Raw genomic sequence first — 20270 nt, forward strand, 5'->3', positions numbered from 1 at the left:
TGGCAGCTGGCAGAGACTTATGGCTTATTTTCTTTCCATAGGTGAGAAATTATTTCTCCTTCCCACCTTACCAGCTGCAGCATAACCAATTGCCTGACAGCTGCTTTAGCAGAGGAAAACATCCTGCAGTCTGTGTTCTTGTAAAAGAAATGGTATTTGTTTACTGCTTAATTGTTAATCCTGATTCACCCCAAAATTAGCAATCTTGCCACCACAACTCTTCTAAAGCATAATAATCAAAACCCTACCTGTCAGGTTAATTACGGTTAAATAGAAAATCATTAAACCACTGCAGAGCAGTGCACCATCCAGGAGTGCCCCCAGGCCAAGTGGTGCAGCAGCTCCCTCTCACCAGTGGCTTAACACTAGGGTACCAGCACGGCCAGGAGAGCACCCATGCGCACTGCTGCAGGGTGTCCTGCAAGGAAGCAGGGACATGAACACAAACCACCACTAGCGGAGACAGCGGTACCCACTGCTCATGTCAGTCAGATGAGGAGAAGACGTGACAAATGAAGGAGCCTGGGTAGGCGATGCCTACCTGATGCAGGGGAGTGGGACGTGAAGCCCAGACAAGGGCTCAGCCAAGAACCAGAATGAGGGGCTGAGAAGTTCCAGACCAGGACTGGTCAATAAAGAAGACCAAGGCAAGGAGCTGGTGGTGGTGTGGAACAAGCTGGAGAAGAGGTCCCAGCTGGAGTAGTTGCCTCCCTCTTGGGCCACTGACAGAGCCCACAGTTCCCCAGATCACCAGTGCCAGCCAGCCAACAAATCCTCCCCATGCAACCTAGCAGCAAAGCATCTTAATCCTCCCCATCGATGAGCCATAAAGACAACTGTTTCATTGCTGCCAGCCACTGATCACTCAAGCGGCAGAAGTCTGTGTGGTGGCCTTAGGAGCCCTGTCCCTGGCATAACAGCTTTCTCTTCCCCACCCACCAACTAAACAAAACAAAACAACCCAACCAAACAAAACAAAAAAAAAAAGAGACATTATAAACCTGTACCTCATTTTATCACAGTGTACTTCCTTCACACGGCAGAAACGCTCTCCAAATGACAGCACTGAAGCAAGGTTCTGCCTGGGTTTTTTCCCCACTAAGTTAGGAAAAAAAAGTGTCATAAATAAGATACAAAGGCCAGATAAAGTGCCATGAGAGGTGCAAATCAAAGCTGCCAGGCAGAAGTGATTCCTGCCTTGCTTCTGTTAGAGCTGTTATAAAACCAAACAAACATCATAAAATAAACTTTTCTTATCTCTATTGCCAGACCCTTACAGAAGGTCAGAACCATAATGAAGTCTGCACATGGGCTGAGTTTTCAGCACCAGAATTGTATTTCATGGATGTCAGAAATTATTAAAAGGAGCAAGATCCTGGCAAACTCCCAGATGAGCACCCAAAATTGGCTGGGTACCCCGTGCATGCCACAGGTTGCCATCTATACAGAGATGCTTTCCAATGAACACGTTGCGAACTCCAGATGCTCAGACGTTTATGAGGAGCACTACAGAGAAGCATATGTCTTTGGGACAGGGTTTAACCGTGCAATGAGTAAAGCAGTCTCAAGTAGCAAAAAGAAAAAAAAAAAAACAAGAACAAAGCAACCAACCACAAATACACATTTGTTGTGCAAAACAAGCACGGCAGCATCATGCTGAGAAGCAGCTGTGAAACCATGCAATCAGAAGCTGTAGCACACACAAGTCAAATTTGGGCTGTATAAATAACTTAAAGGCTATCCTGCCTTCTGAGAGCCCAGCTTTGCAATCCTTTCTTCCTGCTATTGAGGCTCAGGTTGACAGCTTAACAATTGCACAAGGACATAATAATACTTGATAAACCTGCCATTTCTACAATGTAAACTATTGTATTTATATATAAATTTTTGTCATGGTTGATGCTACTAGAATACACCCCTGCTACAAAATGCAACCTTCTTATAGATGAATTATAATAAAAAAATAAAAATCAAAGATGTGAACATAGGCTAACCTACAGGAATTCCATGAATTACGCTGATTTTGAGGGGATGTAGCTTTGCTTGGTTTTGAGGCCTTCAGCTTAACAAGCTATCGCTGACCTTTACTCAACTCAATTTCTTCACAATACTGCAGGAGAAAGAATTCAGATGCCAACCACTGCTGATCTAGGGGAGCAGAAGGCAGCAGTTTCCCGGGGAAATACAAAAGTCCCTCCACTTTCATTACAGATGCATTTCCCTTTTATTAAACCAACTTCTAGGACAAGCCCAGGGCCATTGCAGACTGCTGCAATTAACTCCAGGTGCACACATAAGTAGGCCAGTTTATGCTTAGGCAGCCCAACTTCACCTCAGAGCAACAGGCCTTTGCAAACACTGGACAAATTCAATGACACTGCAGAAGGTACAGAAGCCCAAACGCCATCCCTTCTGCAGAAGGGTGACTCCACAGCCAAGAAAGCAGAGAGCAGTGAAGGCACTAAGGTGGTACCTTTGGTGGGGATTTGGGGATGATGTGATTGCTGCTGCCAGACCTCAACCCCTGCTAACCAGGAACAGGTTTACATACCTCAAGGGCGGTAACTGAAAATCCAGTTTCTAACTGCTCTCTTGGCCATGTGCCTGGGGAAACATATACCCAAGTTATGACATTATCAAGATATGCTAGCAAAGAAATCCCCTACTATCGTACCGTGTTCCCATGAACAGAGCTAAAAACTCATCTCCTGAAAGGCAAGTTCAGGCAGGACTGTTTCCCACGCTTCACCAAGACACAGTGCACTAACAGAAAGACAGCCAACATGCACAACAGCCATCATTAAAGCAGGAGGAGCTACATCGTGGCCATGAAGGAAGATCACCTGTGCAAATATGACTAATCCAATCTCTTCCACCCAGCAGCAGCTTCACCCAGGCAACACCCCAGCAGGATCCTTTCTGCACACCTAGCAGCTTTACAGAAGTTTCTCACCACTTTCCCTAGACAAGGTACTGCAAGTACAAACATTTTCATTTCAAACCCATCTTGCTCAAGATAAACTCATCTTCCTTGATCCTTCTCCCCAAATCAGAGCTGAAGAACTGCTCTTTTTCCAGTGAGCAACACCAAAGTAACTTCTCCCCAGCATGTTTTAAGGGCATAGTTTTTGCAGCTCATCTACTCTGCACCAGTACACCTACCTTTTGCATAAATTCACAGCTAATAGTCTCCTGGTATCCAGCTATAAAATTTTCATTAGAAATACTGGTAACACCAACAGCTAAATTCAGTTTGGGGAAAAAATAAGAAGTATAACTACAGAGAAGAGAGGCAGAATGTATCTGGACATTTGGAGGTGGTTTGGTTTGGGGTTTTTTTGGGGTGTTGGTTTTTTGGGGGGCTCCCCCCCCCGAGATTGTTTTCATGAAACCTAAGAGAAAGAAAGCGAAGGATGTAGGGTGGGCTTAAAGATGTTCAAGGACCAGAGAGACCCAAAGCCCTCTAGGAGATAGCCGCTTAGGAATCTGGCAGGAGCTGAGAGGGGCTAGAAGGAACAATACTGTAGAGAAAAGGTTTCTTGGAGCATATGGTTAGCCAGGTATTTGGCCAAGCAAAAAGATGTGCAGATTCAACATTCTGGGCACGCCTGCAAAGTGCTCTTTAGGCTGCCCATCTAAGAAATGCTTTAAAACAACTGCAAGATTGTGACACACAGTATTAAAACACACAATAGCCTGTGGGGCAATCTCAGATGGGGAGAAGGAGGACACGATTATCTTCTGGCCCAGCCTGAGTGTTTCCACTTTAGAAAAAGAACCAGCCATTGAAAAAGCTAACCATGAAAACCCCACCCCCAGCACAGTCTGCAGTTACCAAAATCCTGGCAGGTGAGCTTAGGGCAGAAATGATGGGCCACACTGTCCAGCAGCCTCCAAGCACCAGCTGGCCAAGAACAGCACATGTTGGGGCTGCATGATCAGGCCACACAGTGGGCTGGCAACATAACCACAGCTGCTCCTCTGCTTATTGGGAGCACTGTGCAATGTTTAATCACACCCTCGGTTTGTTTTCTTCCAGATTAGGGAGTTAATGGCAACCAGGGGAGATGCAGATGGGTGGAAGCTGGGAAGAAAGTCCTGAGACCTCCTGACAGCAGTGATTAGTTTTATAAGCTCAGCTGCCTATCAGACCACCACTGAGGAGCAGAGAAGGCTGAGTGCTACCCGATAAGGACTCTGACAGACGGCTGGTCTAAGACTCGGCTTAAAACCCTGCCAATGGCAGGGCTGAGCTCTGAGCAGAAGTGACTGTGATAGAGCCACCCCAGTTTCCTGCCCCTGCTCCTGCAACCTCAGCGGCACCCACCCCACTGCCACACTGACCTCCTTCAGTGCACATGTGGCAAGATGTGATGTTCACACCTGAGAACACTGTGCAGATTTGAAATGCTGGCACCAGTGAGATGGATGCTTGTTATTTAGTTATTAACCTAATAGTTAGTTTTGGTTTTATAACCAAAATAGGTTAATTTTAAGCACAAAATTAAGCATTTGAAATATCACCTGCAGGGGTTTATTTGCTGTCCTCACGCAGCATAAAGTGTCAGCTCCAAGGTTGCAAAGAAATAGCGGGGTGAGAACAGCATTTCTGTGATACCTTAAAAAGAGTTAGGCTTCCAGAGCGTTGTTTGCATAGAGACAGATGGCAAAAATTGAGCCAATTTAAAGGCAGGCATGAATTTTAAAAGTATGAGTTAATATGCATTAATAACCCTGGTACACCCTCACATCTGTAGCTACGGTAAGCTTAAATTTCCCTAATTTCCATTCACTTCCAGCATGAACTAAATTAAATTTAATTAAGAGTGTCCACGCTGAAACTTAACACTATTTCTGACATCAAGTTTTAGAACTAATCCTTAATGAACCTTTCATGATTTTTTGTCCTTAGATTGCAAGTATATGATCATCTATCCATCTAAGTAAACAAACCATGAATATCTAAAAATATTTATTCAATTGCACTCCCATAATAACTAGGAAAAATTCTCAACCTTAAAACATGTAGTTCATTGAAATGCATTGGTAGTGTCCATCCGAAAGAGACGGGTGTTTTGCAAAGTTTTTTATGAAGCGATAAGAATTTTCCAAAATTGAGAGCAGAAAGGCAGAAGGGAGTTACACCACACTTTAAAATTAACTTGATTTTTGCCCCAGGTTCAGACTTGAAGGAGTTCCCCTCGATTTTCAAAAATGCACTTCTAACCACATTTGAAATTGCTAAGCCGCATCCACAGGACCTAAAATATTCCCAGTCCACAACCACGCTACGTCGTAAAAGAATGAAATAGAAGACAGCAAGTAGTGACTGCTCTGAAAACCAGCAGATAAATCTAAATAAAAGGAGATTCCTTTCCCATTTCTCTGCACTTTCCAGATCCCTGATACAGAGCGCACAGACTTGCTGCCGGCTCAGCACAGTCAGCACAGCAGCAGTCTACGTGCAAAATATATTGGGCCGCTGCTCAACGCCAACTCTCCATCACCTTCTCAGACTCCTCAATCCACAGGTGAACTACTCATTTTGCCAGATTCAAGACAGCTGTTCTTTAAACACACATTAAATTAAGTTTGAAGAGCCTGAAACACCACAGTGTCTTTTGTTCAGAGAGGCACGAGGCAGCTTCCTAAGCAGAGTTACAGACTCCATAAAGCACATGCCATCAAGCTCTGGAAGGAATTTGTTAAGGCACAACTGGTCATTCTTTTATGATCTTCCCAAGAAAACTCCACTTTTTCATTGACATAAGCATTTGTGAAAGTGAACTTCAAGATTGCAAGAAGAGCTGTTAATAGGAAACGAAATTCAAATTCACAGACGCAATTATCTGGATGAGAGCTAAATCCATCCAGCACCTTCCAGACTCTCATAAAACATATACAGTATTTCAGCCAGACTCACCCGTGAAAAATCAGCACAGAGGAGCCAGAACACAATGTTTCCATCTCTTCTCTATTTCTGCTAATAGACTCACTCACAAACTGCCCAAGCCCCCACCAATTCTTTACACTGAATCTCTGCTGGGGAAATAAGAGCTGGGTGCGATATTAATACAAATTTATACAAAAATGTAAGCAAAACAAAAATATATAGTTTTATCCCAACAATTATGATCTTGTACATCTAAATCTCTGATTTCCTGAAGACTCCTTGTAAGCACAAAGGATGGCAGGATTACAGTCAGGTCATAGGGACAATCAAGGAACACCACAGTGATTATCCATCCCTGGACCAAAGCAAAATCTTTAAGTTATGCAGAACTATACCTTGGGGGAAGGAGATTAAAAAAAACCAAAAACACCAAAACATAAAAACCCACTCAAATAAACAAACATAACATCCTAACTTAGCTAACAAAGGATCACAGTCAAATTTTCAGTCTTGCTAGGCAATGCAACTCACAGCATGAAGGTATTACCTCTGAGCAATCAGAGAAGATTATTTATTTATAATAAAAACCAATTGCTTTCAAGATGCTCTGTGCTTGAGCCGCTTTGTTCAGAAGGCACAGGGAGCTCTAGACTACCCGTCCGCTCGCAGCATTTCCTGAGGATTCTGCCTTACAAACAAATTCAGAAAAAACCTAAAAACTCATTACTACGGTATTGAGAGTTAAACGTTCTTTCAAGATAAAAAGCAGCTCCTTGAGATTAGTCATCTGCAGGGGGGAACCATGACCGCAGATCTCCTTTAGTCCCCAGGAGATCCATTTTAGAAAGTAGTATCACTGCTGCAAGATTGCCATGACAATTTCTATTGTCATCCCATCCCATTGAGTGTCAACACACTCCCCACGGGCAGGGGACTCCACTGGCACACTCAGGGTATTTGCAGAAAATCCAGGGAACACTGTCAGGCTGACTTGAAACCCTTTGATTTTCTAATCAGTGAAGGCTGTATTACAAAGATACAAAGGGCAAGCCATAATGCATATTTTAAAAATTAATCACTGCTGTCAACAACTTCTATTTTTTTGCAAAATTTTGCAGTTGAAAATGCAAACTGCTTCATCCATTGTAAGTGGGAATGGATGCAATATTTATAAGGGGAGCGTTAGCTTGTTTCCAGTTTCTCTCACTCCCAGGAATTCCAGTCACAAGCCCGGGCTCCATGACAAACACGCCTGCCAGTACCTTGGGAGCTGATGAACAAAGATCAGTATGCAACGTTCAGACAGACTGGCATCCTGTGCTGGATGGTTCTCTGCTTCCTCCAGCAGCACTGAGGTACGTATCAGCAAGCAGCTTTGCTCAGTTAATTTTCAGTAGCTGCCAGTTCCCAGAGCAAACACATCAGAGCACACAGAAACATTAGCACTGCCTGGCAAAGAGCTCTCTTATTCTGCCTGTACAGACATAACGTTCCCAGGCAAAGGCATCTGGGGCACATGAGTAAATGTGAAAAAGCAGAAGCCTCCCTGCCCTTCAGCATCCTGTTGGTAAAAGGATATTCTGTGCAATGTTTCTATTTTAAACAAAGATCTCACAAACCTTTTTTGAGCTATGAGGATGTAAGAATAAGCAAGATGCTGTGATGCAGCTTTCTGTGCAACCTTTGTTTGAGAACAGAGGTTGTGATAACTGGTGAACAACAGATCATGAGCAAGTATTTAAGATCATCTGACAACTTGCTGGCAGAGTTGTAAGTTTAGAGACACCCCAAGCCACGCACACAAGGCAGAAAACTCAGCAGGCAGCTTCCAAACACTGCTGAGGGACTGGCAAACCCAAGCTAACCAAAGGGACTACTTAGGGCCTGCTGAGACAAAAAACTAGAGGACAGACCTCCCACGTGGCACAGAGGTTCTCAATCACACAGTCCTGTTACTTCCTTTACAGATGAGCTCCTCGTAGCTCATAGGTCCAAATTAGATTTCATACCCAAGATCTGCAGGTGAACATGTTGCCATACATACATTCCACTTGAAAGAACCTTTATCAACCCCGACACCAGTGAACACACCGAAAACCACATGTGCAGTCTACTGGTACACACTGGGAAGCACACACACGCTTGTACATGCGCTTCTTGCTGCTTCCCAGCATCTTTCAAACTAATGGATCTATCTTGCAGAGCTGAAATCGTAACAGCTGATTGGAACAGGCTTAAGTGCTGCTTTTAAAACAGATAAATCACTGCTTCAGAGACCCAGTTCTGGACCCTCCGTTTGACCATCATTCACCTCATTACTCCAAGAAGCAGAAGGAAAACTCACCTGTGAGTGGAATAAGGAGACATGTATTTATATCAGTACCATCAGCGAACCTCAGGGAGGGATTTTATGGAGGAAGCTTGGGGTTCACATCTCACTAAAGGCTGAACTGCAATGCATGTTTCAGAAAGGCAACAAACCTTGATTTATACCTACAAGCAAGTGGCTCAAACACAGAAATTTTTCCAAGGTTTTTCGTCACACAAGTGATTAGAACATCTGATAACGAGAACTGCTGGCTACACATCTAAAAGTACTTTGTACTGAAATAATCTCATCTTCTGCTCTTTTAATTATAATTGTGCTGATTAAAAAACTGAAGGAACCACTTATATTTCACTCTTCATAGACAAGTTATCAGTCAAGCAGCAGACTTCAAGCACGTCTGAAGTCAACCGGAATTTTAGTCGATCTCTACATAATCTCAATGAAAACATTTTCCAAACACAAAGATCTCCAGCAGTTGGGACACCTTACACTCAGAAACAAAGCCCATCCTCAGCAAAGCAGTTATAGCAAAAGCTATAATATGTAGGTCAGCAATCTAAGAAGGGCTATGGTTAAGACAAAGTATCAGATTGATTCATAATGCTCTTTGATTGCAAATCCTGTGCAGAATTGTGATTTACATCTTACGTCACTAGCAAAATCTAAGGGCTATGGAAAAGGTCCGTGCATTTCATAAAAGATCATCAAAACAATTCTGCAAGATCTTTTACCGTGATCTTTATGAATGTCGAGTTTAGAACAGGAAAATGACATTTTCACCTAGGGCTGCGCGTGCTGCTTAGCCTCTCCTCTGGAAATGGAGGAGGACCATGACTCTGCTGCATTGTTTCTGCCTTTTCAAAAGCTGGCAATCCAACAGACCAAGTGAGTTAGGAGAAGCACAGGAGGTAGAACAACTTGACTTCAGACATCTCATCTGCTCCAGCCAGCCTGAGAGCAAAGGGCTCTTGACATGGATTTTGGCCAGCACCCATTATTGTCCTCCTCTTCCTCCAGCCTGGAGCAACACCGAAGCAGAGAGACACGCGTGCTTTCCAAGTGCCTGTGGTTAAGGTGCCTGCGTGGGTCATGTCATGCATGCACTACCTTTGGCAAAGGGCTGCCCTTCAGCAGGCCATCTATCCTCTGACAGAGGCAGGCAGGGAAATAAGCCTCTGAATACACAGTAATCTGCTTCTGCAGCCAAGTTCATCCTGCACCACAGTCTCAGGGACAGAGTTAAAGATATGAAACATTACCAGCCGCATCTGCTTTGCCATTCATTAGACCACCCTCAGCCATCTCATACCGGCCTCTCTAATTCCTCCCATGCATTTCCAACTCCTGCAATAGAGGACTCTGCCAGCAAGCGCTTCAAATCAAGACTTAAGTACTTGACTATTTTGTCCCTAGAAAACTAGGTCTCAGTGAACGACAACATACCTTCATTTCTGCAGTTTGGATTTAACTAAGTTACAGAGTATTTGCAAACAAACAATAGCCACCCAGCAAGCAGCCTGCTTATCAAAGCCTCATCAACAAATATTTGCTTGCCCAAGAACTGGGTAAAGATGATCATATATTCTTCTTGTTGTCTGAAATTTAACCTCACATTTGCTGTCAGCAAGACACACACATGCACAGCTGAGCACCGCAGCACCACAGCACTGTTAATAATGCTCACTGCACAAATTGTCCGTCTCCAAAGGAGGATCTTCAGGCTAGCCACAGCTTTTGCCAGAGGCACACATTTAGGCAGAGGACCTCATGACATGCCTACAAAGCCCATGCTAAGTCACCACTGCTGCATATGAATGCAGCCCAAAACAGAGCTCCTTCCGCAATATTTTGGCTACCTAAGGGAAGCAATCATAAAACAAAGGAAAGCAAGCCACTGGACAGATTTCCCTGGAGCCAAGCTGCAGCCCCGCAAGGCTGTGCTGTTCCCAGCACCCACGGTGGCTGTGCTGGAGCTCCCTAAGCACACACACCTCGGCACCATGGAGCTGCTTGTCTCTGCAGCATGATTACCTCCAGCAGCAGGAAACCTATTTATCAGCTAAACCAGAAGAAAACGAATTGTTTGTCTAGACTCAGCACTTGCACCACCTCCAAAGCAGCGACTTGTGCCGAGGCAAGGAGATCGGCTGCTCAGAGCCAAGGAAATCTGGAGAAAGGCTGCTTGCCCTCCGAGGTCCTTGTGTCTGCTGACTCCAGCCCCCCAAGCTCTTACCTTCCAACAGCAAAAGCTGCAGCTAATAGGAAAAGTTTGCCTCATTAGACGCCTTTGGCCTCTGTCCCAGGGGCCTTCTGGGGAAGATTTTTCCTAGTAATATTCTTCCTCCCAGGGAACATTCAGCATCACTCATGTCTATACAAACTCCTCTGTTACTCAAAGCTTCACTTAAACCTTCCCTGACACCGTGACACCAGGCAAAAGGGCACAGTTATGAAGTGTGAGGGATGTATACTCATTACCTTATCTTGCCCTGGACCTTAGCCGATGAGGACAACTCTCCAAGACACCCACGACCAAGGCCAATAACCAGTTTTGCAGCAAACGCTGCGGCCAGAAAGCCACCCCTTTTCCCCTCAGTAATACACGTTAGATAAGCCTGCCCCACACTGCTGGGGTCTCCTTCCATTGACTCCCCTCTGAGAGCAGACGGATGGCGCAGGCATGCATCACAGTACTCCCATGTATTTAAGGTTATCCCAGCTCAGGAAAACTATTCCACAATCCTTTGTGTAAGGAGAGTTATAAAATCCTGTTAGGCTGGCTACAGAAGGAGTCCCTCATTGCAAGTTATATTCATTCCTTGCACATTAATAGGCAGCTCTGGTTTCTCATTCCATCAGAGCCAAGCAAATCTCCCACTACATCTAGTGTGATGGCACCTTTTCCCTCTCAGATATCTCTGTTTTGACAATGTCAGTGATTAGATCCAGTTGCTCCAAGCAGTTATAGGAACAGCATTGAGCAGCAGCAGCAGTTTCCATCCTTTCACCTCCAGGGTCCCTTTGCACCAACCTGATTTGCAGGGGTGCTCGTAAATAGAGCAGATGAGATGTGCCCCAAAATAATACACTAATGCATGGCAACACAGAAAACACGTTAAATATTCTTTTTCCCCTCTGTAGTCTGACCTGCTGTGAACTATTAAAAATGAATGCAGCTACTTCTAAAATTACTTATAGCGTATATCCCTTGCTACAACTCGTAGGTCTGTGCGGACTGACCCACGCCAGCAAGGACCAGTTAAATTCAGAGGAGAAGAAGCACAAGCAGGAGGAGAGGAAGGAGCTGGAGGCACAGGGTACGTTTTTCGCTGGCACTACCCGCCTCATCCCCCGCCCGACCTCGCTCGGTGCCGGCACTGAGGCAGGCTTCGCGGCCGGCAGCGACCGAGGCTTCTGCCGGCGAAGCCCCGCCGAGCGGCGCCGGGGCCGGGGCCCCGCCGCTTCCCGCCCCTGCTCGGGAGAGGCGCCCGGCGGGCTGTCCGGCCGGGGCCGGGGCGGCGCAGCCTGGGCAGCCGCGGCCATGAGCAACTGCCGCTTACAAGTTCATGCTTATGGGGTTATAAGAATAAAATAAAAAATTACAGGAGGAATTAATAAAGTTACGCCGCAGTGGAGCTGGCACTTGTCAAACAAGGGGACGCCCAGCGCCGCTCACTCGAGACGACCGGGGGTCTCCCCCCGCGCCGGAGCCGCCCCCCGGTCCGGCCACGCCGAGACCCCCGTGGGTCACGGAGCTGGGCTGGGGGGGCGGCGGCGACGCGGCCCTTCCCGCCCTCCTGCGGCACCTGCGGCCCCAGCCCCACCGCCGCCCCCTCCGTCAGTCCGTCCGTCCGTCGCTCACCGCCCGCTCAGTCAGTCAATCCGCCAGTCAGTCACTCGCCGCCGCCGCCTGCCTTTGTTGCCGCCGAGGCACTTAACGGCGCTGCGCTGAGGCGGGGGGGCCGGGGCCGTCGCGCTGGGGGAGGCGCCGCCGCTAGCCCGGCTGGCCTCCGGCGGGAACGGGACCACCGCCCCGCCGCCCACCGGCGGGCGCTGCCGCCACGGGTAAGAAGCGAGCTGAGGGGTATTAGGCAGTGAAAGGTACCCGGGGCGGGGGGGGGGGGGGGGCTGGCACCTGTAAAGCCTGGTCAAAAATTCAGGACGGCTGCTTTGCTGGAAAGGACGAGTCATTCGGCAAAGGACAGCGGCGCCACAGCATCCTCATCCTCCGCCTCCCGCCACGGCAGAGCTGCGGAGGAAGGAGACCCGCAGACCCCGAGCCCCCGCGGGCGCCGCCCGGCCGCCCCCGCTGCCCCGTCCCCGCGGCGGCGGAGGTGTCGGCACCCGGCGCCGCTCGCGAGGCCGGTGACACCGCTGCGAGGTAGGCCGGCGCCAGGGGAGGGAGCCCTGCGCGGCGGTGCACTTGCTTGGCAGAAAGTTTGCTAGTCCCCCGCAGAACCCCTTCCGTGGCCGCGCACAGCGCCCTTCCCTGCCCGCCTGCCTTCGGGCAACTTTTTGTGGAAGTAAACAGAAAGTAGGCTTAGCCCTGTTGTAACTACAGGCGGAGACTAGCCCCGGCAAAGCGGCCATCTGTCCTGATTCCTGCCGCCTTATTTGGTACATACAAAGCGGACATACCAGGATTTCACCAGCATGATGCTGGCAGCTTCTCCCGGCCCTTTATTTTGCTGTCCCCCCCCCAGGAGAGCTGGCTGGCCAGCCCCAGTACCCACGCGTGCCTGCGGTACAGGGTGCCTGCCCAAGGGTTGCCTGCAGCCCAGAGCGCAAAAAATGCGGCTCACGGCTGCTTTCAGGTTTAAACTAGGTTGAGGCTTTAACCGCTTTCAGCCTCTTCTATTTCTGCATCAAACATACAAGCACAAGCAAGGACTGATGTGAGCAAATGCATTTGGCCAAGTTATGTGCATTTGGCTCCAGGCAAGTAAGGTGAATAGTGTTACCATAAATGCTTGAATTCTGGAACAGGAGAGACCCTAGCTATGTGAGCCAGAACAGGGTCCTGCTTAAATCGGTGCCACTCCCTGTTGGGGGGCAACTGGGGCTGCAGGACATGGTACACTGTACCTATCCTGGCTGCTGCGCTTCCACTGCTCAACTGGAAAGAGCAAGCAAACTGTTTCTGGGGTGTATCCATGTTTTTCCACCTTGAAAGGAGACAGCTTCTGGTCTAGGGTCATATCCTACAAGTCTGTGCCCAGGCTTGGCATCTCACTGTGCCTTACTCCCACACTGGCAGCAGGTGATGTTCCCCTGCACACGGACCTCTCCATTCCCAGAGTAGTGGGTCTTCCCAGGGGCTCTCCGACGTTAGAGGACATGAAACATATGAAACATCTGCAATAACATACAAAGTATTTTGAAGCAAACCTCCAAAAAAGAAATAACCCACAGTGCTGTTGCAGAATGCGTGTTCACTTTGCAACACTGTGCTCTCCCCATATGGTCCCATTATGGCCAGTACCAATCCGAGCCAGGCACCTGAGGGAGACACAGTTTTCGTTCACAGTGCAGCTGGTGCCCCTCCCCAGCTACAGAGGAGCTGAGTAGGGTGCTCCCTGCAAGCGGTTTGTTGCATTGCCTGGGAGAAACAGGGAGGCAGAGCCTGCTCACCTGTGCAAGGCTGTGGGGCATGGGGCTTGGGTCCTGGGCAGGTTTCTGCATGGCACCCTGTGTCCTTCAGGACCCTTGGCCAAGAGCGCTGTTCTTGGAGCACCGGCACTGGAGCTGGGGTTTCGCAGCAGGCAGGTGCATTCCTGCATAGGCAAGTTGTTTAGGGCACTTCCCAATATTTAAAAGCTGGTTAAACCTTACACCGAGCCTGAAGGAAGGATCAATTTGCACTGCTTTTGAGTAGGGACATAAGTGAGATGGGCAGCTGGCCAGCCCACATTTACCACTAGTTGTGGTATGTTTATGTGGATGTTTGCCTGAAAGGTCTTAGCCTGGGCTGAGGTCTTTCACTGGGCATCTTCGCAGTCCATTTGCACTTAGACTGCAGAGAGGTAGGCACCTGCTGTCAGTGCAAGGAGCTGGCAAAAGCCTCCTGCCCTGCCCCTTTGGGACTCCAGGTTGGTAACATACAGGCTCGCTCTCTGCCTCTCCCTCCACCCATTCCCCTCTCACAGAAGTCCGCTTCTTGGTGGTTCTCAGCTCCATTTCAGATTCCCCTTGTGCTGCACTGCTTGCAGGAAGGAGCGTAACAAAAAAGTTCACCTGCCTGGCCAGTAAAGCAAGCCCCAAACAACTGTAAGGACTCCCCCCTCGCATCCTGACCCGGTTCATTCCTCCCGTCTCGCTGTACTGAGGTTTCAGACCATGATGGTGCCTGAAGAAGGACCACCCATGGTGGAGGGAAACCTTCCCCTACCTTTGGAAACTCTTACAAAATCTGCAGATAACCGAAAGCAATCTTTGCTGGAGCCCAGGAGCCTCTGTGGGGCGAACCTCGCCCACTCACCTTGCCATGCCCCGAGGCAGACTGCAGAGGAGACCACAGAGGAAACGGGGGAGAGAATCCAAATTCCAGAGGGATGTGCTGAGTTGTGCTGGCTTTTTCAGGCTCATGACTCCTACCTTCTGGCGGTGCTTCTTTCTGGAGAACAAAGCCGGCGTCAGCATCTTCATCCAAGTAATTTTTTCCTACACTGCAGAATAACAAGCAGTTACAGGGTAAGCGCTAGGAGTCATAGTCACTCCTCTCCATTAGTCACCCTAAAGAGATGGCCAGCCTTGAAAGAGGAACAGCATAAAAAGAAGGCTTTTGTCCTAGCACACTCTTGTCCTGTCCCAGCCACGTCCCAGGCCAGTTCAGAGACTCTTGTACCACCCCCAGCATCAGCAGCTGCTGCTGCTGCTTGTCCCAGCGTTACGGATTCTAAATTGGGTTTCGTTTCCAGTGGTCTCAGTGGCTTTAGTAGAAAGAAGCAGGTAGGTCTGTAGGTTGCTAGCTGACAGCTTTGCCCCCGTGGCCGTATTCATGCAGCTTCTAGTTATGACTGTCTCAGCACAGAAGGGGTACATTTGCCTCTGCATTGCTGGAAACAATACAGACAAGCTCAATGAAGTGATTAATATTTGTGCTCCGAGCCTGCTAATATTAGATTCATAGAATCATAGAATGGTTTGGGTTGGAAGGGGCCTTTAGGGGTCACCTAGTCCAACCTCCCTGCAGTGAGCAGGGACATCTTCAACTAGATCAGGTTGCTCAGAGCCCCGTCCGGCCTGACCTTGAATGTTTCTGGGTATGGGGCCTCCACGACCTCTCTGGGCAACCTGTGCCAGTGTTTCACCACCCTTGCTGTAAAATTTTTTTTCCTTTTATCTAAAGTTCAGCAACAATAGATAAATATTTTACGGGGCTGTTAAAAGGAATCTATCTTAAATACTCCTTTACTGAGAGGCCTATAAAGGTGGGTTTGAATGCCTTTTACTTGGAAAAAATATTTTGTCACACCTTCAATTCCTTAACTTTCTGATTAAACTTTTAATAGCTCTATGACAATAAGTTGCTGCCTCCTTGGTTGCCTAACCTGGCTCTCCTTGATCCACGGGGAAACCACATGTGCTGGGCAGACCAATTGCACAGAAGTCCCAGCACACTTGGGACGTGCATGAATGCCTTCAGTCCATGCAACGGCAGAAATTTTCTCCTGAAAAAATTTTCTCTCATGAAGAGCTTTCACAGGGTCTGGTCTACCACTGTGTGGGGTAGTTGGGGTAGTGTTTGGGTTTGGGGCGGTGGAAGGCAGTAGTCTTCTCTGTAAAGGTGAATAGCACAGCCCTGAAGTAGTAGCACACCAAACCCCTTGACTCTCTTCTCTGTACTTTAAACCATCACGGGTCAAAGATAAAAGCACATCAGGGCACTGTGGCCATGTCAGAAGTTTTGCAGGGTTTGTTTTTTTTTTTTTTCAGAGGAATATTCTGAGCCTTTTTGTAAAACTTGCTTTTACAAGCAAGTTTTAGTTTTGTTCTCTTGTCCCCCATGAAATGCAAACAAACCACATGGCTCAAAAATCAAATGAGCTTGGTCTGGGGTTGTCTGAGTCATCCTGTTTCATGTCAGTCTATAGTAATTAGACTGTGTGCACTAAACCATTTCATTACAAGGCACTCCAGAGGCAGACCCCTGATCAGACACTTCAGCCAATCCTGTCAGCACCTGCCATTAGTGGTAATGTTTTAACGAAAACCAAGAACTCCAACATGGAAACCACTCAATTTGAAGTGTTTTTCATGATGGAATTTAATAAAAATATTATTCTTAAGTTTTTTAGGGAAAAACAAAACAAAACAAAACAGAATACCCAGCAAAAAAACTTAGTTAACTGAAAAATAAATTAAACAAAACATTTTCAAGTAGTTCTCATCAGAACATAAAACTCCCCACCACTCCTCAGAGTCCCAGACAAATGCAAGGGGGCTCTATGAGCCTCCTATAGAGGGGATGTTCCACCTCAGAATTAAGAAACAGTGGATCCAGCATAGCTACTTCATCCTCTACCTGGTGTTTATATGTGCAGAGTTGAAGAATTAGGACCTTATCTGAGCTGAACTCAATGCAGTAAATCTAAGAAACCTTTAAAGATATATCAAAACTCAGAACACAATGAGCAGAAAAAGGCAGCCTCAGCAGAAACCACCATTTCCAGATTCATCTGGACTGTAGAGTGGTTTTGTACCCTTCATGCGACCACAATGTATAGGAGTACTTTGGGTTGAACCAGAGATTTTGGCTCTGCTTACCAGAAGGCATCAGCTTCTCCCCTTTCATCATCCATAGAAAAGAGAGCCAGAGATGAGGGGCATTGCACCAGCCTCCATACTTCAGGGTGTTGTCATGCCAATTAATTGAGTTCTCTGACTCCCTACAGCAGGGCTGAAATTAAAGGATGTATTAGACAAGCTTTAAGAAAGGAAATCATTGCTTACCTTCCTTTTTAGTGAACTCATGACAAGCCAACTGACCTTAAAAGGTCCAAATGTATGCCATTCCTGCCTGTTTCTTCAAACCCTATATTACTCTGTGACAGCCTTCTTTACTTTAAATCAAGAATGGTGCTTTGAATTTACTTCAGAAAGAAATTTTACACTTTCATTATCAGCTACATGATGTTGTGCAATGCTGCACTGGAAAGAGTACTGCTCTTCCACCATCCCTAGCAGGGAGGCAGCAGGATGTTTTCACCATGTGTCGTTCACTGGGTATAGTTTAATTATCATACCTGCATCCTTAATACACTTTACACTTTAAGATCCTGAACTGAGCTGCGAACTAATTAACTGCATTTTCAAGTTGCAAATGTGGAACTTCAGGGACAGATTTTACAGCCCTACCCATGTTGATCCATGCTCACATGTGCGAGAAGTTCTGCTGAAGTCACAGTGAGGTATTGCTCAACACAGCAACATGCCACAGATTCTGCATTTTTAAGACTTCCAGAGTACTGGTGGTGTAGTGAGAGGTCTTCGGTCTCTCATTTTGTGATGAGTCATTGGAAACACAAGTTTACTCCATTCAGATTCTGGAGCCTGCTATTCAGGGATTTTTAAGATATACAAATAAAATTCTTTCATGTTCAGTCTTGATCTTCGTTTCCTGAAGGAGTGCAAGAAGAGGTTGTTGCAAGGGTGCTGGAAATGCTGATTACAGCATGTCCTGTGCCCATGGTATGCACAAGATGACAGGTACTTTGAATCCCTGGCTGAGAAAGTACAGCAGGGAAGGCAAGATATCCAACAGGACTCAACTGTCAGACATGCTGGCTTTTTATTCTACATCCAAAACAGGATTAAAAAGCTCACACAGTGCCTGCTTCAGCAGTGCCTGGAAAGGCACTCTCCAGGAGTGTCGATGCTCATGGCACTTGGCTGCACTTTTAGCACCACAGCAGAATTTACTCCAAATGAACCCCCATATGACAAAGCGAGGACTGGGACTGAGACCATGCTCAACTTGAGCCCTGCAACCTCGTAATTTAATAAAATACCTAGAGGTTTTTTTCTACTAGAAGCACAGCATGGAGGTTGTCAGGACATCTTGCCAGCCTATTACCGTAGTTTAATATCAAGACACACTTTTTTGGGCCTGATTTCCAAAATACTCCAAGACGAAAAGTCTGTTGTCACTCCAGTAACTGCCAACCATGCAACTCCTGTGTGTCTGACAAGAAACACCATGCAGCTGCAGAGATGTTTGTTGCCCTAGTCTGATCATAGGAAACAAACCTAAGCACACAAACACCTTCCCAGCCACCGGTACCCACCTCTCCTGTGGGGTTTGTTGACTGTGTGGTGCCAATTAAGAGTCCAAGGCAAATGGCAGTTGATTTACACAAGGCGGTAGCATCCCCCAAGCCAATGGCTGTTCCTTTTCAGCCTCTACCAGCAGCAGCAGGGAATACAGGGTTTTCCTCAATACCTTTTCAACATTGCATCATTACTAGCCAATTTGGGTCTGGCACTTCCCCAGCCAGTGCTGCAGGAGCAGCCAGGCCCTGCTGTTCTCTTCTCACACCAGCAAGAAAAGGCTCCTCTCTGCTGCGAGGTGCTTACCCTCCTGCCCACCACTCCCAGAAAATTCCCCATCGTTGCCCCTTATATGACAGGGTTGATTAAAGTTTTCTCTCTTTAAGATTCAAAGCATGGATGCTTTTTTACAGAAATAGTAGTCCTTCACCATGCTTACGATGGACTCACACGATAGCACTTGTTATTATGTGACTGCTGGATTTCTCAGAAAAGAATTGCAAAAGAAGGTGGCAAAAGCAGGAAAAAAAAAAAGGAGCAGCGCATTCAGAGAGATTTTTAATCCCCCTGTCAGAAGTGTGGGTCCACTAACGCCATACAATTGGTGCAGCACAGACCCAGCAGATACCCAGCGCTTCCCGTTGAGACACCAGCAGGTGAGCTAATCAAAGTAACAGAAATAAAATATTTGAAATCTAGGTTATTCTGGTTACACCTGCGGGCCAGTATCCAAAGAAGACCTTCCTTCTTCCCATCGCCCTGCAAACCACAGGCTGATGGCCATGCTGCCCATGCCTTGGTCCTCCCACATCCCTGCATGGTTCCCTGCTCCCTGAAGGAGGTGAGAGGATGCCACAGGGGAGCATGACTACTACCTGTTTTCAGACAGCCATCCCTGCAAAGCAGTTGCACACCTTGGTTTGAAGCAACAGCCCTTTGCTCTTCATCCCCTCACTTGTAGCTGCCCACTCAGTTTTGCCGGGGACCTGCGGCAGGGCAGGGTGAGGATGCGCCTTGTGTCCTCCTTGGCAGCTTTCATGCAGAGAGGATGTACCTCTCCATACAGAGGAGGGACCACCTGATGCAGTAGGTTTAAACACATCATGGAAAATTGAACAAAGATACCAGCTGCTCTTGGTGTTGACTTAAAACTACCACCTTCTTTCCAACTTCTTGAGCATTGCAGGAGCCTCCCACCCTGCATGTCTCTGATTATAATTCTCACACTAGCAACACCAGGTGATTGCTGCTGCTTTCACTGTAATCCCTCTTTGGAAACCAAAAGAGGGATCTTTCTAAAGCTGAGGAGGATGGCAAACATCTTTAATTCCCTGCTTGTTTCCTACCCCATTTCACTCTCCAGCCACTGGAGCATGAATGGCCCATCAGAAGAGCTTTAGCCTATTCTTAAAACAGTCTGTCTTACCCACTGCTTTCTGCAAGACTAGTCCCAGTTATTTTCACCTTAAGTTTTCATAGTGCTAACAATAACCATTTGAATGTGTAGGATCATAGTTCTTCATGACTGCTGTACCTATTTTCTTTCACCATTTTTTTTGGTGCTCCCTGCTTGGCCCATGCTTTCTCGATGTATTTTATTTTTAATGCCATGTCAATGTTTGTCTTTTATGCATTTAACACCTTAATTATCCCTACAGTTATTACAGCAACCTTCTACTCTCTCTTTTATGATATTTCCCACTTCCTCTAATAAGGGATGCTTCAGCCCCTGTACCCACACTGTCTTGCAAGGTGCCTCTCTCATATCTCTGATGCTTG

General features: G+C 47.0%; 1 protein-coding gene across 11 annotated transcripts in view; it reads right to left on the bottom strand.

The window, feature by feature from the left end:
• The window catches only part of ST6GAL1 (ST6 beta-galactoside alpha-2,6-sialyltransferase 1), an 86845-nt gene extending 74197 nt beyond the window's left edge, over positions 1–12648 (bottom strand). For 2 of the 11 annotated variants that reach the window (XM_075099313.1, XM_075099315.1), the window contains exon 1: positions 12358–12632. Coding sequence is in view for 3 of the 11 variants with exons in the window: in XM_075099320.1 (XP_074955421.1) it covers positions 9003–9067 (65 nt within the window). In the remaining 8 variants the exon portion in view is untranslated. Of the gene's footprint in view, positions 1–1007; positions 1099–2551; positions 2600–8237; positions 8341–9002; positions 9241–12084; positions 12293–12357 lie in introns of those variants that run through there. The other 9 variants (XM_075099314.1, XM_075099316.1, XM_075099320.1 and 6 more) reach the window with 8 other exon arrangements.
• Positions 12649–20270: the final 7622 nt, after the last annotated feature.

Source organism: Phalacrocorax aristotelis, chromosome 7 (assembly GCF_949628215.1).
Source record: "Phalacrocorax aristotelis chromosome 7, bGulAri2.1, whole genome shotgun sequence".
NCBI lineage: Eukaryota > Metazoa > Chordata > Aves > Suliformes > Phalacrocoracidae > Phalacrocorax > Phalacrocorax aristotelis.